The 27,460-nt window shown below is 38.0% G+C and overlaps 1 protein-coding gene across 1 annotated transcript in view; it reads right to left on the bottom strand.

Annotated features, from left to right (window-relative positions):
- Positions 1–27,460, bottom strand: part of LOC116903002 (cadherin-related family member 3-like) — a 96,236-nt gene that overhangs the window by 26,290 nt on the left and 42,486 nt on the right. The window contains exons 15-18 of the mRNA XM_032905313.1: positions 26,521–26,742; positions 25,679–25,824; positions 463–604; positions 22–278 (exon numbers count right to left, since the gene is read on the bottom strand). Of these exons, the coding sequence (XP_032761204.1) occupies positions 22–278; positions 463–604; positions 25,679–25,824; positions 26,521–26,742 (767 nt within the window). The remainder of the gene's footprint in view (positions 1–21; positions 279–462; positions 605–25,678; positions 25,825–26,520; positions 26,743–27,460) is intronic.

Here is a 27,460-nt window from a genome sequence, read left to right as displayed (position 1 = left end):
CAGGTCACCGCTTTTACTTACAGTAGTTGTAGTAGTTGTTTTCATGGAAGAAGTTGGCCGTGTTGTAGTCCAGGGAAGCACATGAATTATGACTGTAGTGGTGGCTGTCAGCTGACTAGTTGCATTCCCGCCTAGTTCGTCGGTGACTTCAATAAGTAACTGGAAAGTCAATACATCTTGAGCTCCTTCTAATAGATCATACTGGAAATCTTGCCTGGTGGCCAGAAGTGGAGACTCAGCCCCTTCTCTGCAAAGTGTGAACTGATTGTTTTTGTTTCCTAAGAATAATGAGGTAATAAAATAATGGAAACCATATTGCAAATGGTTATTTCCATTTCTTTTCTTAAGTTCCTAAGGAAGATGTATGTTATGATATGTTCCCAACAGTTGCAAAATATCCAACGTGAGAATCTTACGGAACAGCATGGAAGTGACCAAGTTCAACTCACATGCTTTACCTACCTTCTATGATTGAATAGCTTAGATGATCCTGTGGAGAGTCCTTGTCTGAACACCTGAGGCGAACGAAAGGACCCCTAAAGGTGGCAAAAATCTGAGTCTCTATGTGTGGCGGTGTGCATACTGGAGGCTCGTCATTTACATTCTACAACAAAAGGACATTTTCTTAGGTTATATCGTGCTTCCAAAAGAGTCTCACCATAGACAATTAGTCACTTTCAACTTTTTATTGTGTATGCTGTTGGCCTTGATAATTTCAAGTAAACGATAGAAATCTCTCTCTCTCTCTCTCTCTCTCTCTCTCTCTCTCTCTCTCACACACACACACACACACACACACACACACACACACAGGCGCTCGAGAGACAGACAGAGGAGATTCTGCACCTCTGCAATTTCCCCCAATTTTCCTGAAATTTTCCCAGACAATTTATTTCTCCACATATTCTTCTGCTTAGTCACTCACCTGTCCCTTTTTCTTGACTTTCGAGCTTATGAAATCAAACAGGTACAATAGACAGCTGATAGTGTTGGTGTGACCCTATAGCCATTCCTCCATGAACAACCAATTTAGGAAACATGACTATAATTTTTTTAAACCCCATACTAAGAAGCCCTAGAATTGTGCCGAGGAGGTTTACAATTTCGCTTTGGACTGATAATCACAACTGTACAAATTGTAAGGGGAAAAAATGAAATGGTAGGGACAGAATCCATTAATTGGTTTGAGCTTCTCACAAATTTGGAAGGATTCAATTAATCTATGTTCTTAATACAGATTAACACACACACAAAAGTAAACATGTTTTAAGAAGAGCCAAGCAAATATTTTTCAGGAAGCAATTATCTAAGCACTTTTATAATTGCTCTTCTTATATGTGCCTCACTTGAAGTAAGGACTCTAAGCAAACCTCTCTGAATAAACTTCCAAGACTGTAATTCTCTACAATCGTTTTGATACTCCCATTCCATCTTGAAGCTCTGGGAACATTTTGGAAGAAGAAATTCTTAGTTCACCAACATTATTATAACCAGCTTCTAAGCTTGTTCTTAAATTAAGCAAAGGGGACACTGCCAACCTTGAATCATCAGTTTCTTATTTTGAGGTGCTGTTACTATGGTTTGGAATTTAATATATCATTCCAATCTTGCTTGCCAGAATTAATTTTGGCAAAAGACCATCATTTTCTTAAGTAACTGAATCTCCAACTACATTAGAACATAGCATATTTGTGTTACTAAATTATTATTCTTTATGGAAATTTAGCCAATACAAGGTATACAAGAAAACAAAAACTGTGGTTTCAGTTGTCCATACACCTTAAAAATTAGAATCACTATAATTCTGGAACAAACATACTCTGAAATGTTATTTATGTATTTATTAATAAAATTTCAATAAATAAGAACAAACTTAGCCAATGTATTTGGTAATTTCTTTAAAACCTGTTCCCAATTAAAGAGAAATAAATTGAGTTGCAATTATCTTTAAACAATCTGGAAAGGCATTTTCAATCCCTGTGTTGCTATGCTATTACCCAAGGTAGTTATTAAATAAAACACACTATTTAAATTTTCTTAATTCCTAATAAATAAAACAAACTCCCTATACCTGAAATATAAGTTAGCAATATTTATCTTATTTCATCTGAAATAGCATATAGATTATTTTTACATACAGAAGTCCATCATGTTACTTAAATGGAGAGTTGGACACATGATTCAGCAGGTAAAAGCATTCACTCTTTTTAAAGGAGGACCCAGGTTCAGTTCCCAGCACCTATATGACAAATCACAATCATCCATAAATTAACTTCCTGAACATCAAACACAGTTGTCCGATGTTGTGGGACATCAGGTATGCATACACTGTGTATACATACAGGTAAAAATGGATAAATGTAAACTGGATCACATAAATAAGTAAATCGTTGTGTTTTTAAACATAAATATGGTAAATTTTGATAAACTGGGAAGCTGTAGATCCTTTGCTTAATATGATTTAGACTCTAAATTTTAGAGTAAGACAAAAAATCCTAAGTGCATCATTTATCAAGTTGGGTGCCCTTGTGTTTGGTGCACAGATGTTTAGAGTTGTAATGTTCTTATGGATTTTTACCCCTGACTGATGGTGTAATATCCTTCCCTACCTCTTCTGATTAGTGTTGGTCGGAAGTCTATTTTGTCAATCTAGCACTGAAAGGGGGCTTGGACAGCAGGGTCCCATCCCTATCCAAGAAGCTATTTGCAACTTATACCTGTTAGGAAAAAGAAAATCAGTTTTTTTCCAGTGAGGAAACTAGGTATATTATCACACTCCAAGATGGAGCCCAGCCCCGGAATATTGTCAACACAAAATGTACTCCATGTTTTTACTGAATGTGCCTGTGTGTGCGCGCAGGTGTGTGTGTGTGTGTGTGTGTGTGTGTGTGTGTGTGTGTGTGTGTGTGTACTTTTTGTTTTGTTTTTTTCTTTTTTTGGTCTTGATTTTAGTTTTAGTGCTGTTTTGAAGTTGCTTTGAGAGAGAGGGGAGAAAGAGAGAGAGAGAAAGGGAGGGAGAGAGAGAGAGAGAGAGAGAGAAAGTAGAGAGGATCTAGGAGGAGTAGGGATAGGGGAAAATTGGATAATAATACATTATATGAAAAATAAAGAGCAGATTTGCAAGGAAGAAGAATGGCAGGACACACAGTGAAATGGTCGGTCGGAACAGATCTGATATAAAAAGCATTGATATTCTTACTGAGCTTCATTCTCTTTGTACAAATATGATATTCAATAACTTAAACCTGAAAAGTTCTCTGACAAAGTAGGTTCACTCTTGCCTCCCCTGGGCTGGAAATATATATAATATTTATATATCTATTTAACTATTATTATTTCATATATAATATACACTATAATTAAAAAATACATGTTAAATATATATTATATGTAGAATTATATATATTTATTTACATAAATTTCAAGGAAGAAGAAATTATAGCATATAAACTTCTGAAATATTTTTAAGATGGAATGTAAACAAACTGCCACTGAAGCCGTATTTTGTCTGCTCCCCTTCATGCTGATTGGTAACGGTCAACTTGCTAGAGTCTTAGTGCTGTGCTCTGCTTCTTCACATTGGATAAGGTGTGGCCAGCTCCTCCCTTTTTACTTCCCCTCCATCTTAGGCTCTGTGTGGATCTGCAGCCCAAAGGAAGCCTTTTTCTCTTCCCTTGCTTTTGACAGAGTATCTTATCAGAGCAACAAATAAGAGTGGCTAAGACACTTTCATAAAACATTATTCTTACATAAAATAAACCAGGGCGGGCAAGAGAAGACCGTGGGTAAAGGTTATAGAGTGTAACAATCTGAGTTCTATTCCTGGGACAGACACACAGAGGCTGAGAGACCCAACTCCCTCAAGTTGTCCTCACAGCTCTTCAAGTACTCAGGCAAATACACCAAATACATCTAACTAAATTGAGAATAAAAAAGAAAGGAAAGAAATTATGTGAAACTGAGAACTGAGTGTCCATTTTAATTTAAAGCTTTAAAATAAAATATTAACTACATTGTGTAACTAAAATGTCAAATGTTAAAGGATGTATTATTAGCACACATATCAAAGAGATAAATAAAATGATCTCAAGTTTCAAAGACTTAAGATGATTAGGAAAAGTTCTTAATAGTGATACATAATATTTATTAAGCTTTCTTATCATTACCCATGAATATCTCTTATGGTTTATGAATTGAAGAGCAGGAACCCCCTTTCTTAGATTTCTCTTTACTAACTGAAATTCTTGTAGGCTTTAACATAGAAAAATCTTAGAGTTACTCTTCTCAGTCACCAAAGCAAGAAAATTCTTTCCTTAGTTTTAGTCCTTAGTCCTACATTTACTATTATAAGTAGGTATGTGTGGTGTGTGTGTGTGTGTGTGTGTGTGTATTTTAGTTTATTCTGCCTTTTAACATTTTTATTTTTTTGGCATAGATTCCAGTAACCTCCCATAGGACCTTCTCCTCACACTCAGGTAATAACACCTTAGCAGGTGGCTCCTAGGGAACAACATGCATCAGGTGCTACCTGTGCTCTAAGCACTCTCCATGGACTATGTCTGGATAAGCCAGATGTCCCACCACGTTCTGTCTCTGATTCTACAGGCCAGTTCAGGCTTGTGCCTTCTGCTAAATATCCCTTTTATCCTTTATCTCTCTTCTTATGTTTGAACACATATTTGTCCTGCTTCCTAGGACACCAGGTGCCATCCAGGTTTTGTACTCATTTTTACTGTGGCAGCCATAGGCCAGATGGCAGATACATACCCCTCCCTCTGAGATGTTCTCTAGCCAAGAAAGACACCCTGTCATCAGCCTGTAGTGATGATGTTACCCTCTCTTCCTGTGCCTTGAGGTGGCAAGTTCTTTTACTCCTGATACATTGGAAATGCTAGACATTTCCTTTTGGCACCACTGTAGTTAACCATGGTCTGCTCCTTTTTACTTCCTTACTCAGTACCAAAGGCCTTACATCTAATAGTGTGATCTCCATTGTAGTTGACACTGTGATTAATGATATAATATATTTGGACTGACTTCTGTAAAGTATAAATATTTAGTTCTTTATTTTAAATATTGTTTATCTTTATGAACGGGCTTCCATTTGCTTCCTACTGTCTTGATTGATTACTGGGAAATTTATAGCCACTGACAAAAAAAAATGCATCCTACAACTCAAGCAAGTACAAAAAAATAGTCAACAGAAAGGAGAAAAATATAGAAAAGCAGATATAAATATATCTGTTAACATGTAAAACAAGATAATGAATATAAATACACTAACAAGCATAATGTAAGGACATTTGCTTTGCCATTAAAATACAGCTACAATATTGAGTCATAAACCATAAAATTATATAGAAACATCTTTAAAGGCAAAAATATAAGGACATGGCTTAAAATGTAAAAATAATGAAATAAATACCAAGGACAGGTCAATATTGAACATAAAAGAGTTTTGGGGTATTTACGGCTAGCGGCCTTTTGTCATTTAAGTAAATGTCTCTCCAAGTTGTCAATCATCGTTACAGAGCAATGGGGAAGGTAAACCATAGTGGCTAGAGTCAAGCAGTGACAATACCAAATGGTGCAGAGGAAGAGGAGCTGCATACCTTGCACCTCATGTATGGCTGTACAGTGATCAAGTCAACTTGGAAAAATTAAGCTTCCAGATCCTGAAGAATGCATTTCAGCATGGGTCTGTGAAGATCTGTGGGGAGGTTAACACCTGACTCATAAAATTCCATAATAAGAAATAGCCCAATCATGAAGGTAGACATTGCTCAGTCCTTGGGAGAATCAGATTAGGGTCTCATCTTCTTATTTGGGCATGGGAGCTCCAGGTTATTTTGCTTTGATATTTAAATGTTCCCACCTCAGGCCTTTTGGACTAAGTGGGACAGTGGTACTGAAGTGTTGGTTTTCCCTCCATGGTCGCGAGGTTCAAGGAATAAATTTAATAGGAAGCACTGTTTCTGAAAGGTTTCGTTAACTTCTACTCAAGATAGCATAGTTATTTCCTCTCCGAGTTCAAATTTGTGCTACCGTGGGAACCTCAAAGAGAAATGTAATCTGTATTTTGATCCACAACACATGGTATTCTCAAAGAAAAGAGTAGAAATAAAACTAGATGTACAGACATATTATTATGATTCAAATAGTTGTTTTTCCATTGTAATAAGGAAAACCTGAAAACCGTCAGTATATAATATTGTAAACCATGTTTGGTCCTCTAAGTAATGATAGAATTATCAGAAAAGGGAAGAAAAATAAATACGCTTGAATTGAATGATGTAATATTTTGAATATTAAAACATGAAAAATTCAAGATTTCATTAAAATGAAGAATATCTATCTCATAATTTAAAAGTAAGAGTAAGAAAAATAAGCTGCCATTTTTACATGTGCTCATGATGCTTGTAGTTTTTGACCAAATCACTGATATCTAATCTTCTTTAATAATTATAAACTATGAGGCCAGTGAGATGCTTCACTGGAAAAGAATACTTGGCTCCGAGACGGAAACCTGAGTAAAGTCCCAGAAACACACAACAGGAGAGAGCCAACTCCCACAAGTTGTCACCTGACCTTTACCCAGAAATGATAGCATGTGTTGTACTCAGGCAAGGACACACATCTACTGGGCTCTGTGGACACTCCTACATATGTCACTCACACACACACACACACACACACACACACACACACACCAAGTTAATTAATTAATTAATTAATTAACTAATTAAAGTTATCACTATGGATTATTTCTCAAACAGAAGCAATGTTCTTTCTGGTGTTCTTTTTTTTTTTTTTTTTTTTTTTTTTTTTTTGGTTCTTTTTTTCCGAGCTTGGGACCGAACCCAGGGCCCAACTTGAGTATTTCTTATATACATTTCGAGTGTTATTCCCTTTCCTGTTTCCGGGCAAACATCCCTTCCCTCCCCCCTTCCTTATGGGTGTTCCCCTCCCCACCTCCCCCCATTGCCGCCCTCCCCCCGACAGTCTAGTTCACTGGGGGTTCAGTCTTAGCAGGACCCAGGGCTTCCCCTTCCACTGGTGCTCTTACTAGGATATTCATTGCTACCTATGAGGTCAGAGTCCAGGGTCAGTCCATGTATAGTCTTTAGGTAGTGGCTTAGTCCCTGGAAGCTCTGGTTGCTTGGCATTGTTGTACATATGGGGTCTCAAGCCCCTTCAAGCTCTTTCAATCCTTTTTCTGATTCCTTCAATGGGGGTCCTGCTCTCAGTTCAGTGGTTTGCTGCTGGCATTCGCCTCTGTATTTGCTGTATTCTGGCTGTGTCTCTCTCAGGATCGATCTACATCCGGCCCTGTCGGTCTGCACTTCTTTGCTTCATCCATCTTGTCTAATTGGGTGGCTCTATATGTATGGGCCACATGTGGGGGAGGCTCTGAATGGGTGTTCCTTCAGTCTCTGTTTTAATCTTTGCCTCTCTCTTCCCTGCCAAGGGTATTCTTGTTCCCCTTTTAAAGAAGGAGTGAAGCATTCACATTTTGATCATCCGTCTTGAGTTTCATTTGTTCTAGGCAACTAGGGTAATTCAAGCATTTGGGCTAATAGCCACTTATCAGTGAGTGCATACCATGTATGTCTTTCTGTGATTGGGTTAGCTCACTCAGGATGATATTTTCCAGGTCCAACCATTTGCCTACGAATTTCATAAAGTCGTTGTTTTTGATAGCTGAGTAATATTCCATTGTGTAGATGTACCACATTTTCTGTATCCATTCCTCTGTTGAAGGGCATCTGGGTTCTTTCCAGCTTCTGGCTATTATAAATAAGGCTGCGATGAACATAGTGGAGCACGTGTCTTTTTTGTATGTTGGGGCATCTTTTGGGTATATGCCCAAGAGAGGTATAGCTGGATCCTCAGGCAGTTCAATGTCCAATTTTCTGAGAAACCTCCAGACTGATTTCCAGAATGGTTGTACCAGTCTGCAACCCCACCAACAATGGAGGAGTGTTCCTCTTTCTCCGATCCTCGCCAGCATTTGCTGTCACCTGAGTTTTTGATCTTAGCCATTCTCACTGGTGTGAGGTGAAATCTCAGGGTTGTTTTGATTTGCATTTCCCTGATGACTAAAGATGTTGAACATTTCTTTTAGGTGTTTCTCAGCCATTCGCATTCCTCAGCGTGAATTTTTGTTTAGCTCTGAACCCCATTTTTTAATAGGGTTATTTGTCTCCCTGCGTCTAACTTTTGAGTTCTTTGTATATTTTGGATATAAGGCCTCTATCTGTTGTAGGATTGGTAAAGATCTTTTCCCCAATCTGTTGGTTGCCGCTTTTGTCCTGGCCACAGTATCCTTTGCCTTACAGAAGCTTTGTAGTTTTATGAGATCCCATTTGTCGATTCTTGATCTTAGAGCATAAGCCATTGGTGTTTTGTTCAGGAAATTTTTTCCAGTGCCCATGTGTTCCAGATGCTTCCCTACTTTTTCTTCTATTAGTTTGAGTGTGTCTGGTTTGATGTGGAGGTCCTTGATCCACTTGGACTTAAGCTTTGTACAGGGTGATAAGCATGGATCGATCTGCATTCTTCTACATGTTGACCTCCAGTTGAACCAGCACCATTTGCTGAAAATGCTATCTTTTTTCCATTGGATGGTTTGGGCTCCTTTGTCAAAAATCAAGTGACCATAGGTGTGTGGGTTCATTTCTGGGTCTTCAATTCTATTCCATTGGTCTATCTGTCTGTCTCTGTACCAATACCATGCAGTTTTTATCACTATTGCTCTGTAATACTGCTTGAGTTCAGGGATAGCGATTCCCCCTGAAGTCCTTTTATTGTTGAGGATAGTTTTAGCAATCCTGGGTTTTTTGTTATTCCAGATGAATTTGCAAATTGTTCTGTCTAACTCTTTGAAGAATTGGATTGGTATTTTGATGGGGATTGCATTGAATCTGTAGATCGCTCTTTGTAAAATGGCCATTTTTACTATATTAATCCTGCCAATCCATGAGCATGGGAGATCTTTCCATCTTCTGAGGTCTTCTTCAATTTCTTTCTTCAGAGTCTTGAAGTTCTTGTTGTACAAATCTTTTACTTGCTTGGTTAAAGTCACACCGAGGTACTTTATATTATTTGGGTCTATTATGAAGGGTGTCGTTTCCCTAATTTCTTTCTCGGCTTGTTTCTCTTTTGTGTAGAGGAAGGCTACTGATTTATTTGAGTTAATTTTATACCCAGCCACTTTGCTGAAGTTGTTTATCAGCTTTAGTAGTTCTCTGGTGGAACTTTTGGGATCACTTAAATATACTATCATATCATCTGCAAATAGTGATATTTTGACTTCTTCTTTTTCCATCTGTATCCCTTGACCTCCTTTTGTTGTCTGATTGCTCTGGCTAGAACTTCAAGAACTATATTGAATAAGTAGGGAGAGAGTGGGCAGCCTTGTCTAGTCCCTGATTTTAGTGGGATTGCTTCAAGTTTCTCTCCATTTAGTTTAATGTTAGCCACTGGTTTGCTGTATATGGCTTTTACTATGTTTAGGTATGGGCCTTGGATTCCTATTCTTTCCAGGACTTTTATCATGAAGGGGTGTTGAATTTTGTCAAATGCTTTCTCAGCATCTAATGAAAGGATCATGTGGTTTTGTTCTTTCAGTTTGTTTATATAATGTATCACGTTGATGGTTTTCCGTGATATTAAACCATCCCTGCATGCCTGGGATGAAGCCTACTTGATCATGGTGGATGATTGTTTTGATGTGCTCTTGGATTCGGTTTGCCAGAATTTTGTTGAGTATTTTTTTCGTATGTTCATAAGGGAAATTGGTCTGAAGTTCTCTTTCTTTGTTGGGTCTTTTGTGTGGTTTAGGTATAAGAGTAATTGTGGCTTCATAGAAGGAGTTCGGTAGTGCTCCATCTGTTTCAATTTTGTGGAATAGTTTGAATAATATTGGTACGAGGTCTTCTATGAAGGTCTGATAGAATTCTGCACTAAGCCCGTCTGGACCTGGGCTCTTTTTGGTTGGGAGACCTTTAATGACTCCTTCTATTTCCTTAGGAGTTATGGGGTTGTTTAACTGGTTTATCTGTTCCTGATTTAACTTCGGTACCTGGTATCTGTCTAGGAAATTGTCCATTTCCTGCAGATTTTCAAGTTTTGTTGAGTATAGGCTTTTATAGTAAGATCTGATGATTTTTTGAATTTCCTCTGAATCTGTAGTTATGTCTCCCTTTTCATTTCTGATTTTGTTAATTTGGACACGCTCTCTGTGTCCTCTCGTTAGTCTGGCTAAGGGTTTATCTATCTTGTTGATTTTCTCAAAGAACCAACTTTTGGTTCTGTTGATTCTTTCTATGGTCCTTTTTGTTTCTACTTGGTTGATTTCAGCTCTGAGTTTGATTATTTCCTGCCTTCTACTCCTCCTGGGTGTATTTGCTTTTTTTTGTTCTACAGCTTTTAGGTGTGCTGTCAAGCTGCTGACATATGCTCTTTCCTGTTTCTGTCTGCAGGCACTCAGCGCTATGAGTTTTCCTCTTAGCACAGCTTTCATCGTGTCCCATAAGTTTGGGTATGTTGTACCTTCATTTTCATTAAATTCTAAAAAGTTTTTAATTTCTTTCTTTATTTCTTCCTTGACCAGGTTATCATTGAGTAGAGCATTGTTCAATTTCCACGTATATGTGGGCATTCTTCCCTTATTGTTATTGAAGACCAGCTTTAGGCCGTGGTGGTCCGATAGCACGCATGGGATTATTTCTATCTTTCTGTACCTGTTGAGGCCCGTTTTTTGGCCGTTTTTGAGAAGAAGGTATATCCTTTTGCATTAGGGTAGAACGCTTCTATAAATATCCGTTAAGTCCATTTGGCTCATGACTTCTTAGTCTGTCTACGCCTCTGTTTAATTTCTGTTTCATGATCTGTCCATTGATGAGAGTGGGTGTTGAAGTCTCCTACTATTATTGTGTGAGGTGCAATGTGTGTTTTGAGCTTTAGTAAGGTTTCTTTTACGTATGTAGGTGCCCTTGTATTTGTGGCATAGATATTTAGGATTGAGAGTTCATCTTGGTGGATTTTTCCTTTGATAAATATAAAGTGTCCTTCCTTATCTTTTTTGATGACTTTTAGTTGAAAATTGACTTTATTTGATATTAGAATGGCTACTCCAGCTTGCTTCTTCCGACCATTTGCCTGGAAAGTTGTTTTCCAGCCTTTCACTCTGAGGTAGTGTCTGTCTTTGTCTCTGAGGTGTGTTTCCTGTAGGCAGCAGAATGCAGGGTCCTCGTTGCGTATCCAGTTTGTTAATCTATGTCTTTTTATTGGGGAGTTGAGGCCATTGATGTTGAGAGATATTAAGGAATAGTGATTATTGCTTCCTTTTATATTCATACTTGGATGTGTTATGTTTGTGTGCTTTTCTTCTCTTTGTTTTGTTGCCAAGACGATTAGTTTCTTGCCTCTTCTTGGGTATAGCTTGCCTCCTTATGTTGGGCTTTACCATTTATTATCCTTTGTAGCGCTGGATTTGTAGAGAGATATTGTGTAAATTTGGTTTTGTCATGGAATATCTTGGTTTCTCCATCTATGTTAATTGAGAGTTTTGCAGGATACAGTAGCCTGGGCTGGCATTTGTGTTCTCTTAGGTTCTGTATGACATCAGTCCAGTATCTTCTGGCCTTCATAGTTTCTGGCGAAAAGTCTGGTGTGATTCTGATAGGTCTGCCTTTATATGTTACTTGACCTTTTTCCCTTACTGCTTTTAATATTCTTTCTTTATTTTGTGCGTTTGGTGTTTTGACTATTATGTGACGGGAGGTGTTTCTTTTCTGGTCCAATCTATTTGGAGTTCTGTAGGCTTCTTGTATGCATATGGGTATCTCTTTTTTTAGGTTAGGGAAGTTTTCTTCTATGATTTTGTTGAAGATATGTACTGGTCCTTTGAGCTGGGAGTCTTCACTCTCTTCTATACCTATTATCCTTAGGTTTGATCTTCTCATTGAGTCCTGGATTTCCTGTATGTTTTGGACCAGTAGCTTTTTCCTCTTTACATTATCTTTGACAGTTGAGTCAATGATTTCTATGGAATCTTCTGCTCCTGAGATTCTCTCTTCCATCTCTTGTATTCTGTTGGTAAAGCTTGTATCTACAGCTCCTTGTCTCTTCTTTTGGTTTTCTATATCCAGGGTTGTTTCCCTGTGTTCTTTCTTGATTGCTTCTATTTCCATTTTTAATTCCTTCCACTGTTTGATTGTGTTTTCCTGGAATTCTTTCAGGGATTTTTGTGTCTCCTCTCTATGGGCTTCTACTTGTTTATTTATGTTTTCCTGGAATTCTTTCAGGCATTTTTGCGATTCCTCTCTGTAGGCTTCTACTTGTTCTCTATGGTAGTTCATCATGTCTTTCTTGAAGTTCTCCAGCATCATGGTCATATATGATTTTGAATCTAGATCTTGCTTTTCTGGTGTGTTTGGATATTCCATGTTTGTTTTGATGGGAGAATTGGGCTCGATGGTGCCATGTAGTCTTGGTTTCTGTTGTTTGTGTTCCTGTGCTTGCCTCTCGCCATCAAATTATCTCTAGTGTTACTTTGTTCTGCTATTTCTGACAGTGGCTAAACTGTCCTATAGGCCTGTGTGTCAGGAGTGCTGTAGACCTGTTTTCCTCTTTTCAGTCAGTTATGGGGACAGAGTGTTCTGCTTTCGGGCCTGTAGTTTTTCCTTTCTACAGGTTTTCAGCTGTTCTTGTGGACCTGTGCCTTGAGTTCACCAGGCAGGTCACTTGCAGCAGATAAGTTAGTCTTACCTGTGGTCCCGAGGCTCAAGATCGCTCGCGGGGTTCTGCCCACGGGCTCTCCGAGGTGGCAGCAACCAGGAAGATCTGCGCCGCCTCTTCCGGGGGCCTCCGTGCACCAGGGTTCCAGATGGCCTCCGGTGTTTTCCTCTGGAATCAGTAATGTGTGCAGAGAGCAGTCTCTTCTGGTTTCGCAGGCGTGTCTGCCTCTCTGAAGGTTTAGCTCTCCCTCCCACGGGATTTGGGTGCAGAGAACTGTTTATCCGGTCTGTTTCCTTCAGGTTCCAGCGGTGTCTCAGGCAGGGCTCCTGCTGCTCCTGGGCCCTCCCCCACAGGAACCCAGAGGCCTTGTACAGTTTCCTCTTGGGTCAGGGATGTGGGCAGGGGTGGGCAGTGTTGGTGGTCTCTTCCGCTCTGCAGCCTCAGGAGTGCCCACCTGACCAGGCGGTAAGGTATCTCTCCCACGGGGTCTGGGAGCAGAGAGCTGCTGCGGGCCAGGATCCGCGGGTGTGGGACTTCCGGTAAACACAGGACGTGCCTGGTCCTAGAGGGATTCTGCCTCTGTTGTCCCGATTCCACCCGGCAAGTCACTTGCAGCAGATAAGTTAGTCTTACCTGTGGTCCCAAGGCTCAAGTTTGCTCGCGGGGTTCTGCCCACGGGCTCTCCCCTTTCTGGTGTTCTTATTGAAGCTATCTACGACTTAAAATCACCACCATCCAACATGAAAATATAAAACATTTTAGAGGGTTCCCCACCTATCCACGTGCCGGAGGCTGAGACTGCTTATTTCCATTCATTCTCCTGGCCCTCTGGGCTTTTCTCCTTCCCCTATATCTGAGTCCATTCCCCTTTATCCTCTCCTTTCCATTTTTCACCACAGTCCTACCCTCACTCTGCCTGCCTCCCGTGATTAGTTCCTTTCCCCTTCTAAGTGGGATTGAAGCATCCTCTCGTGGGCCTTCCTCCTTGTTAAACTTCCTACAGTCTGTGAGGTGACTCATGGGTATTCTGCTCTTCTTGGTTAATATCCACTTATCAGGGAGTACATACCACGCATGTCATTTTTGGCCTGGGCTGCCTCACTCAGGATGATATTTTCTAGTCCCATCCATTTGCCTGCAAAATTCATGATGTACTCATTTTTACTAGTTGAATATTATTCCATTATGTAAATTAATCAAAACTTAATGGGGGTGACCTTAGCCAAAATGCCCAGCTTGAGGAGAGGTAATTTGAAGAGCCCACTTCCAGTAGACAGACAAGGCTTCAAGTGGAGGAACTGGGTTACCAATCCACAATCAAATTTTCTGACCCAGAATTATTCCTGCCTAAAAAAAAAAATTGCAGGGACAAAAATGGAGCAGAGATTGAAGGAAAGGTGTTCATCGACTACCCCAACTTGGGATCCATCTCAAGGGTAGGGGAACACTATTGCTAATGCTATGATGTGCTTACAGATGGGAGCCTGGCATGGCTGTCCTCTGAGAGGCCCAACAAGCTGCTGACTGAGACAGCCTCAGATGTTTACATTCAACCATTGGATTGAAGTCAGGGAATCCAATGGCTGAATTAAGGGAAGGATTGAAGAAGCAGAAGGGGAAAACGACCCCATAGGAAGACCAGCAGTCTCAACTAACCCAGACCCAAGGGAGATGCCAGAGAATTAGCCACCAACCAGGTAGCATACATGGACTTGTTCGAGGCACAGGCACATGTATAGCAGAGGTCTGCCTAGTCAGGCCTCATGAGAGAAGATGTGATTAATACTAGAGTGACTTGAGGGCCAAGGGAAGAGAGATGCCTGGTAGTGGTGGGGAGGCATCCTCTCGGAGGCAAGGGGAAGGAAGAATAGGATGAGAAAATGGGAGGGGGAACCAGGAGAAGGGTAATGGTTGGAATGTAAATAAATAAAATAATTTAAAAAAGAAAAAATAAAACATGAACCTAAACTTGTATATAATACAGAAAAACAATAATGTCTGTTTTAGCTTTCTTCTGTCTGTCTTTCTCATTCTCTGGTCATGTACTCTCCCTCCTGCTTTCTCTCCCTCTCTCTTCAAGTTTTTTTCTTTTTCCTTTTTTTAATATTTCTTTATTTACATTTCAAATGTTATTCCCTTTCCAGATTTCCCGGACATAAGGCCCCTATCCCATCCCCCTCCTCTTCTTTTATAAGAATGTTACCCTCTGCAACCTCCTCCCTCACTCCCTCCTATATTCCCCTAAATTGGGGGATACAGAGTCTTGGCAGGACCAAGGGCTTCTCCTTATATTGGTGTGCAGAAAGGTCATCCTCTGCTACATATGCAGCTGGAGCCTAGGGCCACTCCATGTATAGTCTTTGGGTAGTAGGTTAGTCCCTGGGAGCTCTGGTTGGTTGGCATTGTTCTTATGGTGTTGCAAGCCCCTTCACCTCTTTCAATCTTTTCTCTAATTCTACCAATGGGGATCCCGTTCTCATTTCAGTGGTTTGCTGCTAGCATTCACCTCTGTATTTGACATGTTCTGGCTGTGCCTCTCAGGAGAGATCTATATTGGACTCCTGTCTGCATGCACTTATTCATTTCATCAATCTTACCTAGTTTTGGTGACTGTGTATATATTGGCTACATACCCATATAGGGCAGGCTCTGAATGGACGTTCCTTTAGTCTCTGCTCCAAACTTTGCCTCTATATCCACTCATGAATATTTTTATTCCCCCTTTTAAAAAGGAGTACAGCATCCGTACTTTGGTTGTTCTTCTTGAGAATCATGTGGTCTGTGGATTGTATCTTGGATAATTCAAACCTTTGGGCTAATATCCACTTATCAGTGATTACATACCATGTGTGTTTTTCTGTGATTGGGTTACCTCACTCAGGATGATATTTTCTAGTTCAATATATTTGCCTATAAATTTCATGAAGTCATGGATTTTGATAGCTGAGTAGTACCCCACTGTGTAGGTGTATCACATTTTCTGTATCATTTTTCTGTTGAAGGGCATCTGGGTCCTTTCCAGCTTCTGGCTATTATAAATAAGGCTGCTATGAACATAGTGGAGCAAGTGTCTTTGTTGTATGTTGGAGCATCTTTTGGGTATATGCCCAGGAGAGGTATAGCTGGGTCCTCAGGTAGTGCAATGTCCAATTTTCTGAGGAACCTCCAGACTGATTTCCAGAATAGTTGTACCAGTCTGCAATCCCACCAACAGTGGAGGAGTATTCCTCTTTCTCCACATCCTCGCCAGCATCTGCTGTCGCCGGAGTTTTTGATCTTAGCCATTCTGACTGCTGTGAGGTGGAATCTCAGGGGTGTTTTGTTTTGCATTTCCCTGATGGCTAAGGATTTAGAGCATTTCTTTAGTACTTTTCAGCTATTCGATATTCCTCGGCTGAGAATTCTTTGCTTAGCTATGTATCCCATTTTTAATAGGTTATTTGGCTCTCTGGAGTCTAACTTCTTGAGTTCTTTGTATATTTTGGATATTGGGCCTCTGTCAGATGTAAGATCTTTTCCTAATTTGTTGATTGTCATTTTGGCCTAATGACAGTGTCCTTTGCCTTACAGAAGCTTTGCAGTTTTATGAGATCCCATTTGTCAATTCTTGATCTTAGAGCATCAGCCATTGGTTTTGGTTCAGAAAATTTTTCCCCAGTGCCCATATGTTTGAGACTCTTCCCCACTTTTTCTTTTATTAGTTTGAGTGTATTTGGTTTGATGTGGAAATCCTTGATCCACTTGGACTTAGGGTTTGTACAGGGTGATAAGCATGGATCAATTTGCATTCTTCTACATGTTGATCTTCAGTTGAACCAGCACCATTTGTTGAAAATGCTATCTTTCTTCCATTGGATGGTTTTTGCTCCTTTGTCAAAGATCAAGTGACCATAGATATGTGGGTTCATTTCTGGGTCTTCAATTCTATTCCACTGATCTACCCCTGTCTCAGTACCAATACGTTACAATTTTATCACTATTGCTCTGTAATACAGCTTAAGGTCAGGGATGGTGGTTCCCCCAGAAGCTCTTTTATTGTAGAGGATAGCTTTTGCTATCCTGGGATTTTTGTTATTCCAGATGAATTTGCAAAATGCTCTTATTAGTTACATGAAGAATTAAATTGCAACTTTGATGGGGATTCCATTGAATCTGCAGGTTGCTTTTGGCAAAATGGTCATTTTTATTATATTAATCCTGCCAATCCATGAGCATGGGAGGTCTTTCGATCTTCTGAGATCTTCAATTTCTTTCTTCAGAGATTTGAAGTTCTTGTCATACAGATCTTACTCTTGCTTGGTTAGAGTCACACCAAGGTATTTTGTATTATTTATGACTATTGGGAAGGGTGTCATTCCCCTAATTTCTTTTTTACCCTACTTATCCTTTAAGCAAAGGAAGGCTTCTGATTTGTTTGAGTTAATTTTATACCCAGCCAGATTGCTGAAGTTGTTTATCAGGTTTAATAGTTCTGTGGTGGAACTTTTGGAATCACTTAAGTATACTATCATAGCATCTGCAAATAATGATATTTTTACTTCTTCCTTTCCAATTTGTATCCTTTTGACAGTTTCATTGTCTGATTGCTCTGGCTAGGACTTCGAGTACTATATTGAATAAGTAGGGAGAGAATGGGCAGCCTTGTCTGTTCCTGATTTTAGTGGGATTGTTTCAAGTTTCTCTCCATGTAGTTTGATGTTAGCTAGTGGTTTGCTGTATATGGCTTTTACCATGTTTAGGTATGGGCCTTGAATTCCTGATCTTTCCAAGACTTTTATCATGAAGGGGTGTTGCGTTTTGTCAAATGCCTTCTCAGTATCTAATGAAATGATCCTGTTTTTTTTTTCCTTTGAGTTTGTTTATATAGTGGATTACATTGGTGGATTTCCATATATTTAACCATCCCTGAATCCCTGGGATGAACCCTAGGATCATGATGGATGATTGTTTTGATGTGTCCTTGGATTCGGTTTGTGAGAATGTTATTGAGTATATTTGCATTGATATTTATTTATAAGGGAAGTTGGTCTGAAGTTCTCTTTCTTTGTGTAGATTAGGTGTAAGTGTAATTGTGGTTTCATTGAAGGAATTGGGTATTCCTCCATCTGTTTCTATTTTGTGTAACAGTTTGGAGAGTATTGGTGTGAGGTCTTCTATGAAGGTCTGATAGAATTCTGCACTTAACCCATCTGGACCTGGGCTCTTTTTGGTTGGAACACTTTTAGTAATTGCTTCTATTTCTTTGGAAGTTATTGGATTGTTTCAATGGTTAATCTGATCCTGATTTAACTTTGGTGCCTGGTATTTGTCTAGACAATTTTTCATTTCCTCCAGATTTTCCAGCTTTGTTTTATAGTAAGATCTGATGACTTTTTTTAATATCCTCAGATTCTGTTATGTCTCTCTTTTTATTTCTGATTTTGTTAATTTGGTTACACTCTCTGTGCCCTCTAGTTAGTCTGGCTAAGGATTTATCTATCGTGTTGAAGTTCTCAAAGAGCTAGCTCCTGGTTTGTTGCTTCTTTGTGTAGTTTTTTGTTTTCTACTTGGTTGGGTTCAGGGAGCTGAGCGACCTGTCCAGTTCAGTTCCAGGTACTGGCAGAAACCAGCAGGTTTCTGTAACTGACTGCTCTTCTACTCCTGTATACAGAGGCCACCATGGAGGTTCCTCTTGAGCAGGAATATGAGCAGAAGTGGTGGTCTCCCTTGAGGTCACAAGATTGTCCTAACTTCTGCGAGTTCAGCTTTTTCCCCTACCGGATATGGGCAATGTTTTTGTCTTGTTTTGTTTGTTTGTTTTGTTGGTTGCTTGTTTTGGTATGGTTTTGCAAGCAAAGAACAATGTAGGCAGTTGTGTAAGATTTGCAAAGAAAATCAAAGGACGTTCTTGAAATATTTGTTAGATTCCCCCACTTTAATTCAGTCATATTTTCTGGAAGTTAGGTTAATAGACTGGAATATATCCCTCAACTGGCATAGTGGGATTCAAAATTCATTATTTTATTATGTTTTTCTTCTTAGTTTATGAGATCAGCTTTCCGTATGTTATTTGTAATACTTACAGGAAGGTTTATATGTTGGCTTCCTCCCTTGTAAAACATATGTTCTTGAGTTCTTGGACTTTGCGTGAACATCGTCAGTCTCAGAGGACTCTGAGAGGCTGTTTTCATGTTATCTCTGGGGTTTATAGACACAGCCTCTAGCCTCAGTCTGGGCTTTAATTACTAACTTAGAAAAGACTTGCAGTTCTGGGTGGGCACAGACATCATTTTCTCCCTGTCTATTTTTACTCACACTAGCCATCTTTTGATATATATATATATATATATATATATATATATATATATATTTATTTCTGTCCTTTCTTTCATTGTTGCTGTGGTTTTTGCTGTGTTGAAAAAATGCATTAAACAACAACAACATTGAAATCAACTCATATAATAAATAACAAAAAATAACAAAAATCAAAAGCAAGCCCCTTTCGGGTTTGTTTCTGCATTTTCCTGTTTTGGCCACAGAAGAAAGAGAAGACTCAGAGAGAAAAATCCTCATGGGGATAGACTATCCAGTATTGTTGTCCCAATGTTCAGAACCTCATGAGCAATCTTGGCTTCCATGGCAAGTGCAGTTATATGTCTGACACGCTGCTCGAATGCAAGATGGTATGGATGTTGACAGACAGCAAAATGGCACTGCAGCCAACACAAGAGGATCTGCTAATCATAATCTGGAATGTGCTTTGTTATGGCCTGGCAGATGTCCAAAGATCAAACGACACTAAAGAGTAGCACTACTGGGGATTCTTCTGCGGTCATTGGTCCCAGTCTTTTCCAGGTCCCTTAAGCTTCCAATAGATTTTTTTTCAACATTTTCACAAAATGGTCTCATCTATTTAATAAAGTTATTTGGGGCTTTAACAAATAAGTTCCTTAGATTTTAGCCCTTAAAATAAAAAGTCAATCATATGTGTCTGTTACATCTTTTCTTATCTAAAACATGATTTCTCAAATAATTCTTCTCCATTCTCCTACTGAAGAACATCCCACTTGCTTCTAAATTTGAGCGGTTACAAACAAAAATGTTATAGACATCCAAATACTGGCTTTGGAATGGACATACATTTTTCAGTTAAGTCAACTGAATATTGTGGAGCATAACTTCCAGATGGTGTGGCTGAATATTTTTTGCATTTGGTAGAAAATGTCGAACTTATCTAACATAGACATTATTTTTAATACTACTGTTAAGGAACAGGAGTGTCTTTTGTCCTACAGCCTTGCCAGCACTTGATGGCATTTTTATTTTCACTGTTTAATTACATATCTCTTACATTTAATTATATTTAAGTATTGAGAACAAATGGACGGGGAGGAGAAGGAAGAGGAGGAGGAAGAAAAGAGAAAACCACCTAAAGATAGAAATAGGCTATCAGAGAATGAGTATGAAAGACAGTGAGTGAAGAGAATAGTGTGATCAAAATATATGTCATGGGTTAAATCATCAAATAATAAATTAACAAAAGACCCTTCATTTCTTATTATTGTATTTTATGGTGAATCAAGTTTGTGATACATTCTACCTCCATTTGCTGATGGAATAACTTAGGGAGGAATTTAATGTTCATATTTGTATCTAAATTTTATTTTAAGAAATCTTTAGATTCTGTCTTATATTTTTGACACACAGATAAAAATATACATGCATACAGGTGTATATATTTGGCTATTATATGTAATCCAGGAAACACATTGGATTTTACATGACAAACTTCAGTTATTTATTATAACTTGAACAACAGTCTTTCAATAAAAACAAAAGGTGCAAATTAGAAGAATATTCATCTGAGGCAGTTGTTTCCATAAATCACAATACTGTTGTAAAAATACCAGCATGGAAATATTTTAGAACTACACCAGTATTTCAGCACCATTTTTGTGATTTTTAAAGAGCACCGTTTTCTATTATTGTTATACATCTGTTTGCTAAAGTCATATTATATTTATTAGAAATATTCTGAATTACTCTGTGTTGCAATCATTTAGAAATACTGGAAAATTACCAACTTTTTAGAAAAATCATATTCTCTCACCACAGAAGTTAGGTGATTAAAAGTTGATATCAACAGTTTTCTTTGAGAACAAATTTCTTCAATCAATGTTTGTGCTTTTATATAAGCTACATAAAAAACAAAAACCCCACTATAGTTTACTCTCAAAGCATGGAAATAGAAAGAGAGAAATAAGTTTGTGAAAATGTAATCATTTGGAGAGATATTATGAGAAAGCAGGAAAAGTCTGCAGTATGCTAAATGCACTGGATCATGTAATGTCACAAATGACCATAAAATATGACTCACTATCCTACTAACAAGGTTTATCTTGCCTGTGTCAAAATCAGGTGTTCTGAGTATTAGTTAAGGCTGCCTTTTACACATTGACTTAGAGAGTTATGTTTTTATGTCTTTTTTTCTACTCTAAAGTCTCTGTTTCAAGGATTCAGAAGGTCATTTAATTGATAAAGTACCTGTCATGTAATCACAAAGAACAACTTTTCTGTCCAGAAAGTCAAGGTTGGGGGTTTGTGTTGGTTGGGACAAGTAGATTTGTGTTGGTTGTTGGAAGTAGAGACAACCAGGAACCTGGGGCAGGCTGGCCAGGAACTTTACAACTTTATATTTACAAAGACATTTCCAAACTGTCTTAAAACACAAGACATTCTGAGGAATGACATGTTGACCTCTGGTCTTTACACACAGGTGCACATGTAAGTAGTTAGGCCAGCACACACAAAGCACACAAACACACATACATAGACACAGACACACACACACAGACACACACACACACACACACACACAGGCACACATACACACACAGGCACACATACAAAACACACATAGACACAAACACGCAACTACACCACACACATACAAAACAAATACACATACATAAACACACATATACACACATACACACGCACACACATACAGACAAACACAATGTACATAGACTTCCAAACCAGGTGTTCAAAAGCATACTAGGCAAAGTTTTTGGTGTCAGGTTTAGCAAAGCTCTTCATTCTATAAACTTTTCAAATGGCCACAATCTTGCTAAAAGAATTTGTCAGGAAATGTTAAAAGCTTGTTGATGCAGAAAATAAAATGTTTTTTGAATATAAAAAGTCTAAAAAGTCGTGACTTCTACACTGTAATAAACACTCAGGAAAACATCAAAAAAACCCACATTATTTTTGATTAGACATGCAGTATGTCTATGTGTCCATTGTGTAAATGGGAGAATAAATATGATTTTGTTAAATTTTCTCTAACTGTAAAATTTTTACTCTTTGAGATAGCTTTTAGGGATGAGTACTTTTTTTCTCTACTCAAACTTTCTAACCACACTCCCAATAAATGCTACGCTAAGTAAATATTTAAGGAACGCCTTTGATTACTAGATGAAGAGAAAAGATACACGAGAAGGAATTCTCCTTCAAGGGCTCAATGTAATAAGCTTAAAGTATGATTTTATAATTTATTTCAGAAAGATTTAAATGACAATGTATAGATATGAAGAATCCTGGGGATAATGAAAAGAATGATTAATATCCAGCTCTCGGCATCTACCAAAAGTGTGTTTGGTATTTCTTTTGTCTCCTTTGGCTTGCATTCTCTCCCCTCCTAATGTGATCTTACACAACGTATAAATAAAATCTGTAGTAGGTTAGCTCTTTGTGCTATATTTTTAAAATTCCCTGAACTCTGCCATATTTAGTGCATGAAGGAAATTGATTTACAGTTTTTACCATTTCAGTTTCATATTAACGCAAACAATCCAAGGAACATTATGCTTTCAAAAATATCCAAGATGAGGAATATTTATGCTTTAGCGTAGTCTACAAAAGCAAGTGCATTTTAAATGTGTTTATCAGTCATGGTTAAGTAAGTGTTTAGCTCTTGTTTTGTGGAAGAAATGATAAAAAAGCCCAGTCTAATAAAATATGCTAAGCCAACCGAACAACAATGTCAATGAGATTTTTCTCCATCTGTGGAGTGGCCCTATTTTATTTGTTTATGAAAGATGAGTAAAGTACTCAGGATGAGCCTTTGAGTACTTTACAGAGTCTCATTTAAATTTCACTTTCACTACAGGACTAAATAGAATCATCAACACTTTGTGAATAGACAATTTAAAATGTCTCAATAACCTGTCCGACATCCATAATAGTAAGTGGAGAGGCAGGGATTGTAACCCGAGTTAACCCTTTGAACTCTACCCTTCTTGCTGGGACAAGAATATGTGAGATTAAGTGATGTATTGATTCTGAACATGTGCACATAGTTCCACGTCATCCAGGTTGAGTTTCTGTGGCTCACAGATCCGAGTTGGATATCTGTGTATGTAATTCACTGGCAGAAAAGTAGAACACATATGCAAACTCTCACACTTCACAGGGTCATTTCTGTTAAAAAAAAAATCACTAAAACTCGCTTTCTAAACAGGTAGTTTCCTCTAAAACCAGACCCATTTTTGTGAGGACCCTGCATGCTTTCAGGGTAATGGCTTTCTACAGGAATGAATTTTGAAACTGTGTCTACTCTGAAAGGCACTTTCAAGGAAAAACTGACATTCATTTTTTAGCCATTATTCAATTATTATTTGCGATGTAAAGAGAATGGCAAATCTTTACGTGTTCCAGAAATGGAGCATGCATCTGGCACAGGAGAGCCGCTGTGCTTCGGTCTGGAAACAAAGGGCATATGTTTGGTAACAATCCCTTCAAAAAGACTCACAAAAGAGACAGTGATGATTTAGAAACCGTCCTCTGAGGAAATTGATCATTCTCTTTGCAGGAGACAAAACAGTCTTCAGTTGTGTATGCAAATTCTTGTCAGCAAGTACATTATGGTGTAATACACACTATATGATCACACTATGAAATGATTTTTGCTTGGGGATTTTTTTTCACTTTGTTTTGTTTTTATTTGAGTAAAAGCATCTGACTTTGCTTTGCCTCAGACCCTGGCAGCCAGACTATTGGTATAAAGATGGATTCGCTTACCTTGAGTGTTATGGATACAGAAGTTTGGCCTCTGGCTGGACAGGAGCACAACCCCGTTTAACTATTTCATTGTTCACAGGACAGGTTCCTTCTATACTTACGATTTTCCATAAGTTGTATTCCACCCCTTTATGCACTAATTTATCATGTGACCTAGACCCGTATATCTATCCACATGTTTTCTAAGGATATAGGTTTAATATTATATCTTTCAAATATTTTCTTTAAGCTTTTGTGTGCTACCGTTACAAAGTAGAAAAGGTTTCTTGAGAAAGGTTACCTTCTCACAGTTTTAGAGGCTGACTCAGCTCATGATCTGTTGGGGCCTTTGCTCTTGTGAGTGGTTTTCTACAACTAGTTTCTCTTAGAATACGTAGAAGCAGAGAGAAGTTACTCCCTGGAGGGTTTTGTTTGCTTGTTCATTATTCCCTCAGTATACTAATCTCATCAGACTGGGGCCACGCCAGACTCTCTTCCTTTATCAAATTACCTTCTAATGCAAATGCAAATAATTACAACGAATCACACTGGAGATGAAGACTCAATTAGAATCATAGGAGTGTATGTCCGGTCCACCCAAAAGAACACTAACTGTCCAGTTCATAAAGAGCACAGAATTTGTTAATTCATTCTGGCACATGTGGTACAGATGCATTCTTACGCTTCTGATTTAAAGAATAGAATTCTACTATGTTTTCTTCACTATGGATTTTAGTCTCTATTAAAACAAGGTACTAGTTTAGAAACCTACAGCTTTAGAACTCTGAGCCTTGTCTTATGTTCCAAATAAAATATTATTGGTAACTTTTACACAATTATATATATATATATATATATATGTGTGTGTGTGTGTGTGTGTGTGTGTATAAATGAGATATATAAAACTATTTTTACTAATTTTATCTTTCTTTCTGATTCTAAAACAAAAGAGATGAGTGCTTCTTCAATGAAGAATATAGGTAACCCTTCTCATCCTACCTAGTGTACATTGGGCATTCACACACAGAACAGAATGGCAATAATAGGTTTAGAAACCTTAGCACTCCGGCCCTCTCTTTCTTCCTTTAGAGAAACTGTAAATATGAGTGTGTATAGGTGCCTCGCTGGAAGCACACTTAGGAAAGAAGTTTCATTAGCTCATGTCATCCTTGAGTCATAGTTGAAACCAGTCAAGTCACTTCATTAAATTTCCCTCTAAAAAGATTTTGGCCTGGTTTATTGCATTTTCCAGACGTAATGAGGCTGTAGTGGGGATTACAGCACCGAGCCATGGACACCGCTGAGAGGTTCAGCTCACCACAGCACATGTGAAAATGTTCACCTCAAAGCATTATGCAAAGGCTCTACTCAATGTCTGCAGCTTTAAATCATCACTTGTTTGGAAATTATTGCCTTTTCTCTGGGATCCAGAGTTGAAAACCTTACAGGTCTCAAGCAGCAAAAATGAATGCAATCATTTGATAAAGGAAATTTAGCTCTATCTATAAAAGATATTTTTTTCTTAAATCACAATTCCACCAATAAAAGTGATGCATTTGATGATATTGATGTAAAGCTCAAACAATCCAGGTATATTCTCACATTGAATCTTTTAAAGTATTTTTTTAGAATAATATTTTTAATAAATTAAGTGCAACTTATGATACCATGCTCTCTTCACACAAATTCTTCTTATGTGACTCGGATATCATAGCATATTCTGCATGTGCTAACAATTTTATCATTGCCAATTACAATTAAGAAGTCAATGATGAAAGACTGTATTAACCACTCCCAACTATCTGTTATTTTGATTTTTTTGAGAACATGTCTTTTAAGTAATAACAATATATCAAGCATCAGTGCATTATATCAAGCATCAGTGCATTCTTACCAGAACGTGGATGGTCACCTGAGCAGTAGCGGTTCTCTGCCTGAGAGGGTCAGGGAGGGCATCATTCCCCATGTCTGTGACTCTCACAGCTATCTTATACTGAGAAGCTGCTTCCCTGTCCAGTGAATTCAACAGCTTTATCATCCCTAGCACAAATACAACGGGAAAGCCTCTCAGTACTACTTAATGGTTTTAACCATTGCTACATTCAACCTGTATAGACGAAGGCTTTGTGACAGTACCAAGGTAGAAATTGAATGACACAATAACTTTCGTCCTAGATTTATATCATTACTTCCACAGTTAAATCATGACAGATGTTAATTCATGCATTAGTCACCTACTGTATGTTCTGAGGCATTTGGCAGAACACATGTGTGCAAAGGCTTTGTGAGTTTCAATATATCAAAGATCAAAGTTTCAGGGTTTCTTCTGTGGTTGCTAAGAATTATGGAGGCAGCCAACAAACCAAGGTGAACACTATGTAGCTCAAGGTGAGGGAGGGGTGCTCTGATAAAAAGTGATCTTTCCCATGAATTCTAAATAAAATACATTCAAAATGAAGTACTTGATTTTAAGTTTTGAGAATTTCATACAGGAAGACACTATTTTAGCATAATTTAAACCCTTCACTTACTCCTATCATAGCTCTCTTGAATTCATGGCCTTATTCTTTATACCTTATTATTGCACATATACAAATATGTATAGTCTACCGAATCCAGTTAGTGTTGCCTGGATGTACATGTGCTTAATGTTGACCACTTAGGATTGGGGAAACTCACAGGAAGCAAAAAGACTCTCCCTCTTATTGTTAACTAATATTAGCATTCCTACATTACCTGTATCTGATTCGATGTAAAATTTTGGAGGTATTCCAAAGTTGCCCCCAATGATGGTATAGTGTATATTGTTATGTGGCCAGTCTTCATCCTTAAAGGTAATTTTTCCAACTAGAGAATCAATTGGACTGTTTTCAAATATACTGAAGCTAAATGTCATCATAGACCCAATAGGATTGTGTTCATTTATACGGCTCACTCTTAATATGATTCTAATGATGGCTGTAGAGAAAAAATTTCACAAAAGTGTAGATAGAACAATGATATGTCTTCTTCAACAATTCTTTTTTCCTTTATCATGACAACTCACATATTGGAGTTTAAGTGAATATATTTCACAGACATGTATATATTTATGTTTTGTTAGTAAATTAATAACTTTTAGTTATAAAGCACTTAAAACAGTTTAGCAAAAAATGCTTCATTAACTGATTTTTTTGAATATTCTTCAATGTAGAATACACTGATTACTTGTTCAATACTTAAAATGAGTAAATATTACAGAAAAATTGTATTCTAAAGGTCGTCAAGTAACTGCAAAATGCCGTATTATATATTTGAGAAGTATTATATCAACCTATTCCTAGCTTTATTGTCTTTCAGTATTTAAATAGTAATATTCATGGATTAAATAAATTAATTTTATCATAACTATCATGTACATTATTACAACTTGTGATTAGAATATTTTTAAATTTTTTTTTATTTTTCTTGGACATTTTATGTATTTACATTTCAAATGTTATCCCTTTTGCTCCCTCTCCCATGACCACCCTGCTTCTATGAGGATGTCCCCACTTCCTCCCACCAATTAACACCTCAATGCCCAGGGATTCCCCTACATTGAGGAAACAAGCCATCACAGGACCAAGGGATCTGAGAACTAATATTTAAGATACTATTTTACTTAATTCAAACTATAATAAACTAATAAACTAAT

The sequence above is a fragment of the Rattus rattus genome, chromosome 6, assembly GCF_011064425.1.
Source record: "Rattus rattus isolate New Zealand chromosome 6, Rrattus_CSIRO_v1, whole genome shotgun sequence".
Classification (NCBI taxonomy): Eukaryota; Metazoa; Chordata; class Mammalia; order Rodentia; family Muridae; genus Rattus; species Rattus rattus.
Note: the sequence above shows the minus strand (reverse complement) of the source record. Positions and strands in the feature narration are given on the sequence as shown.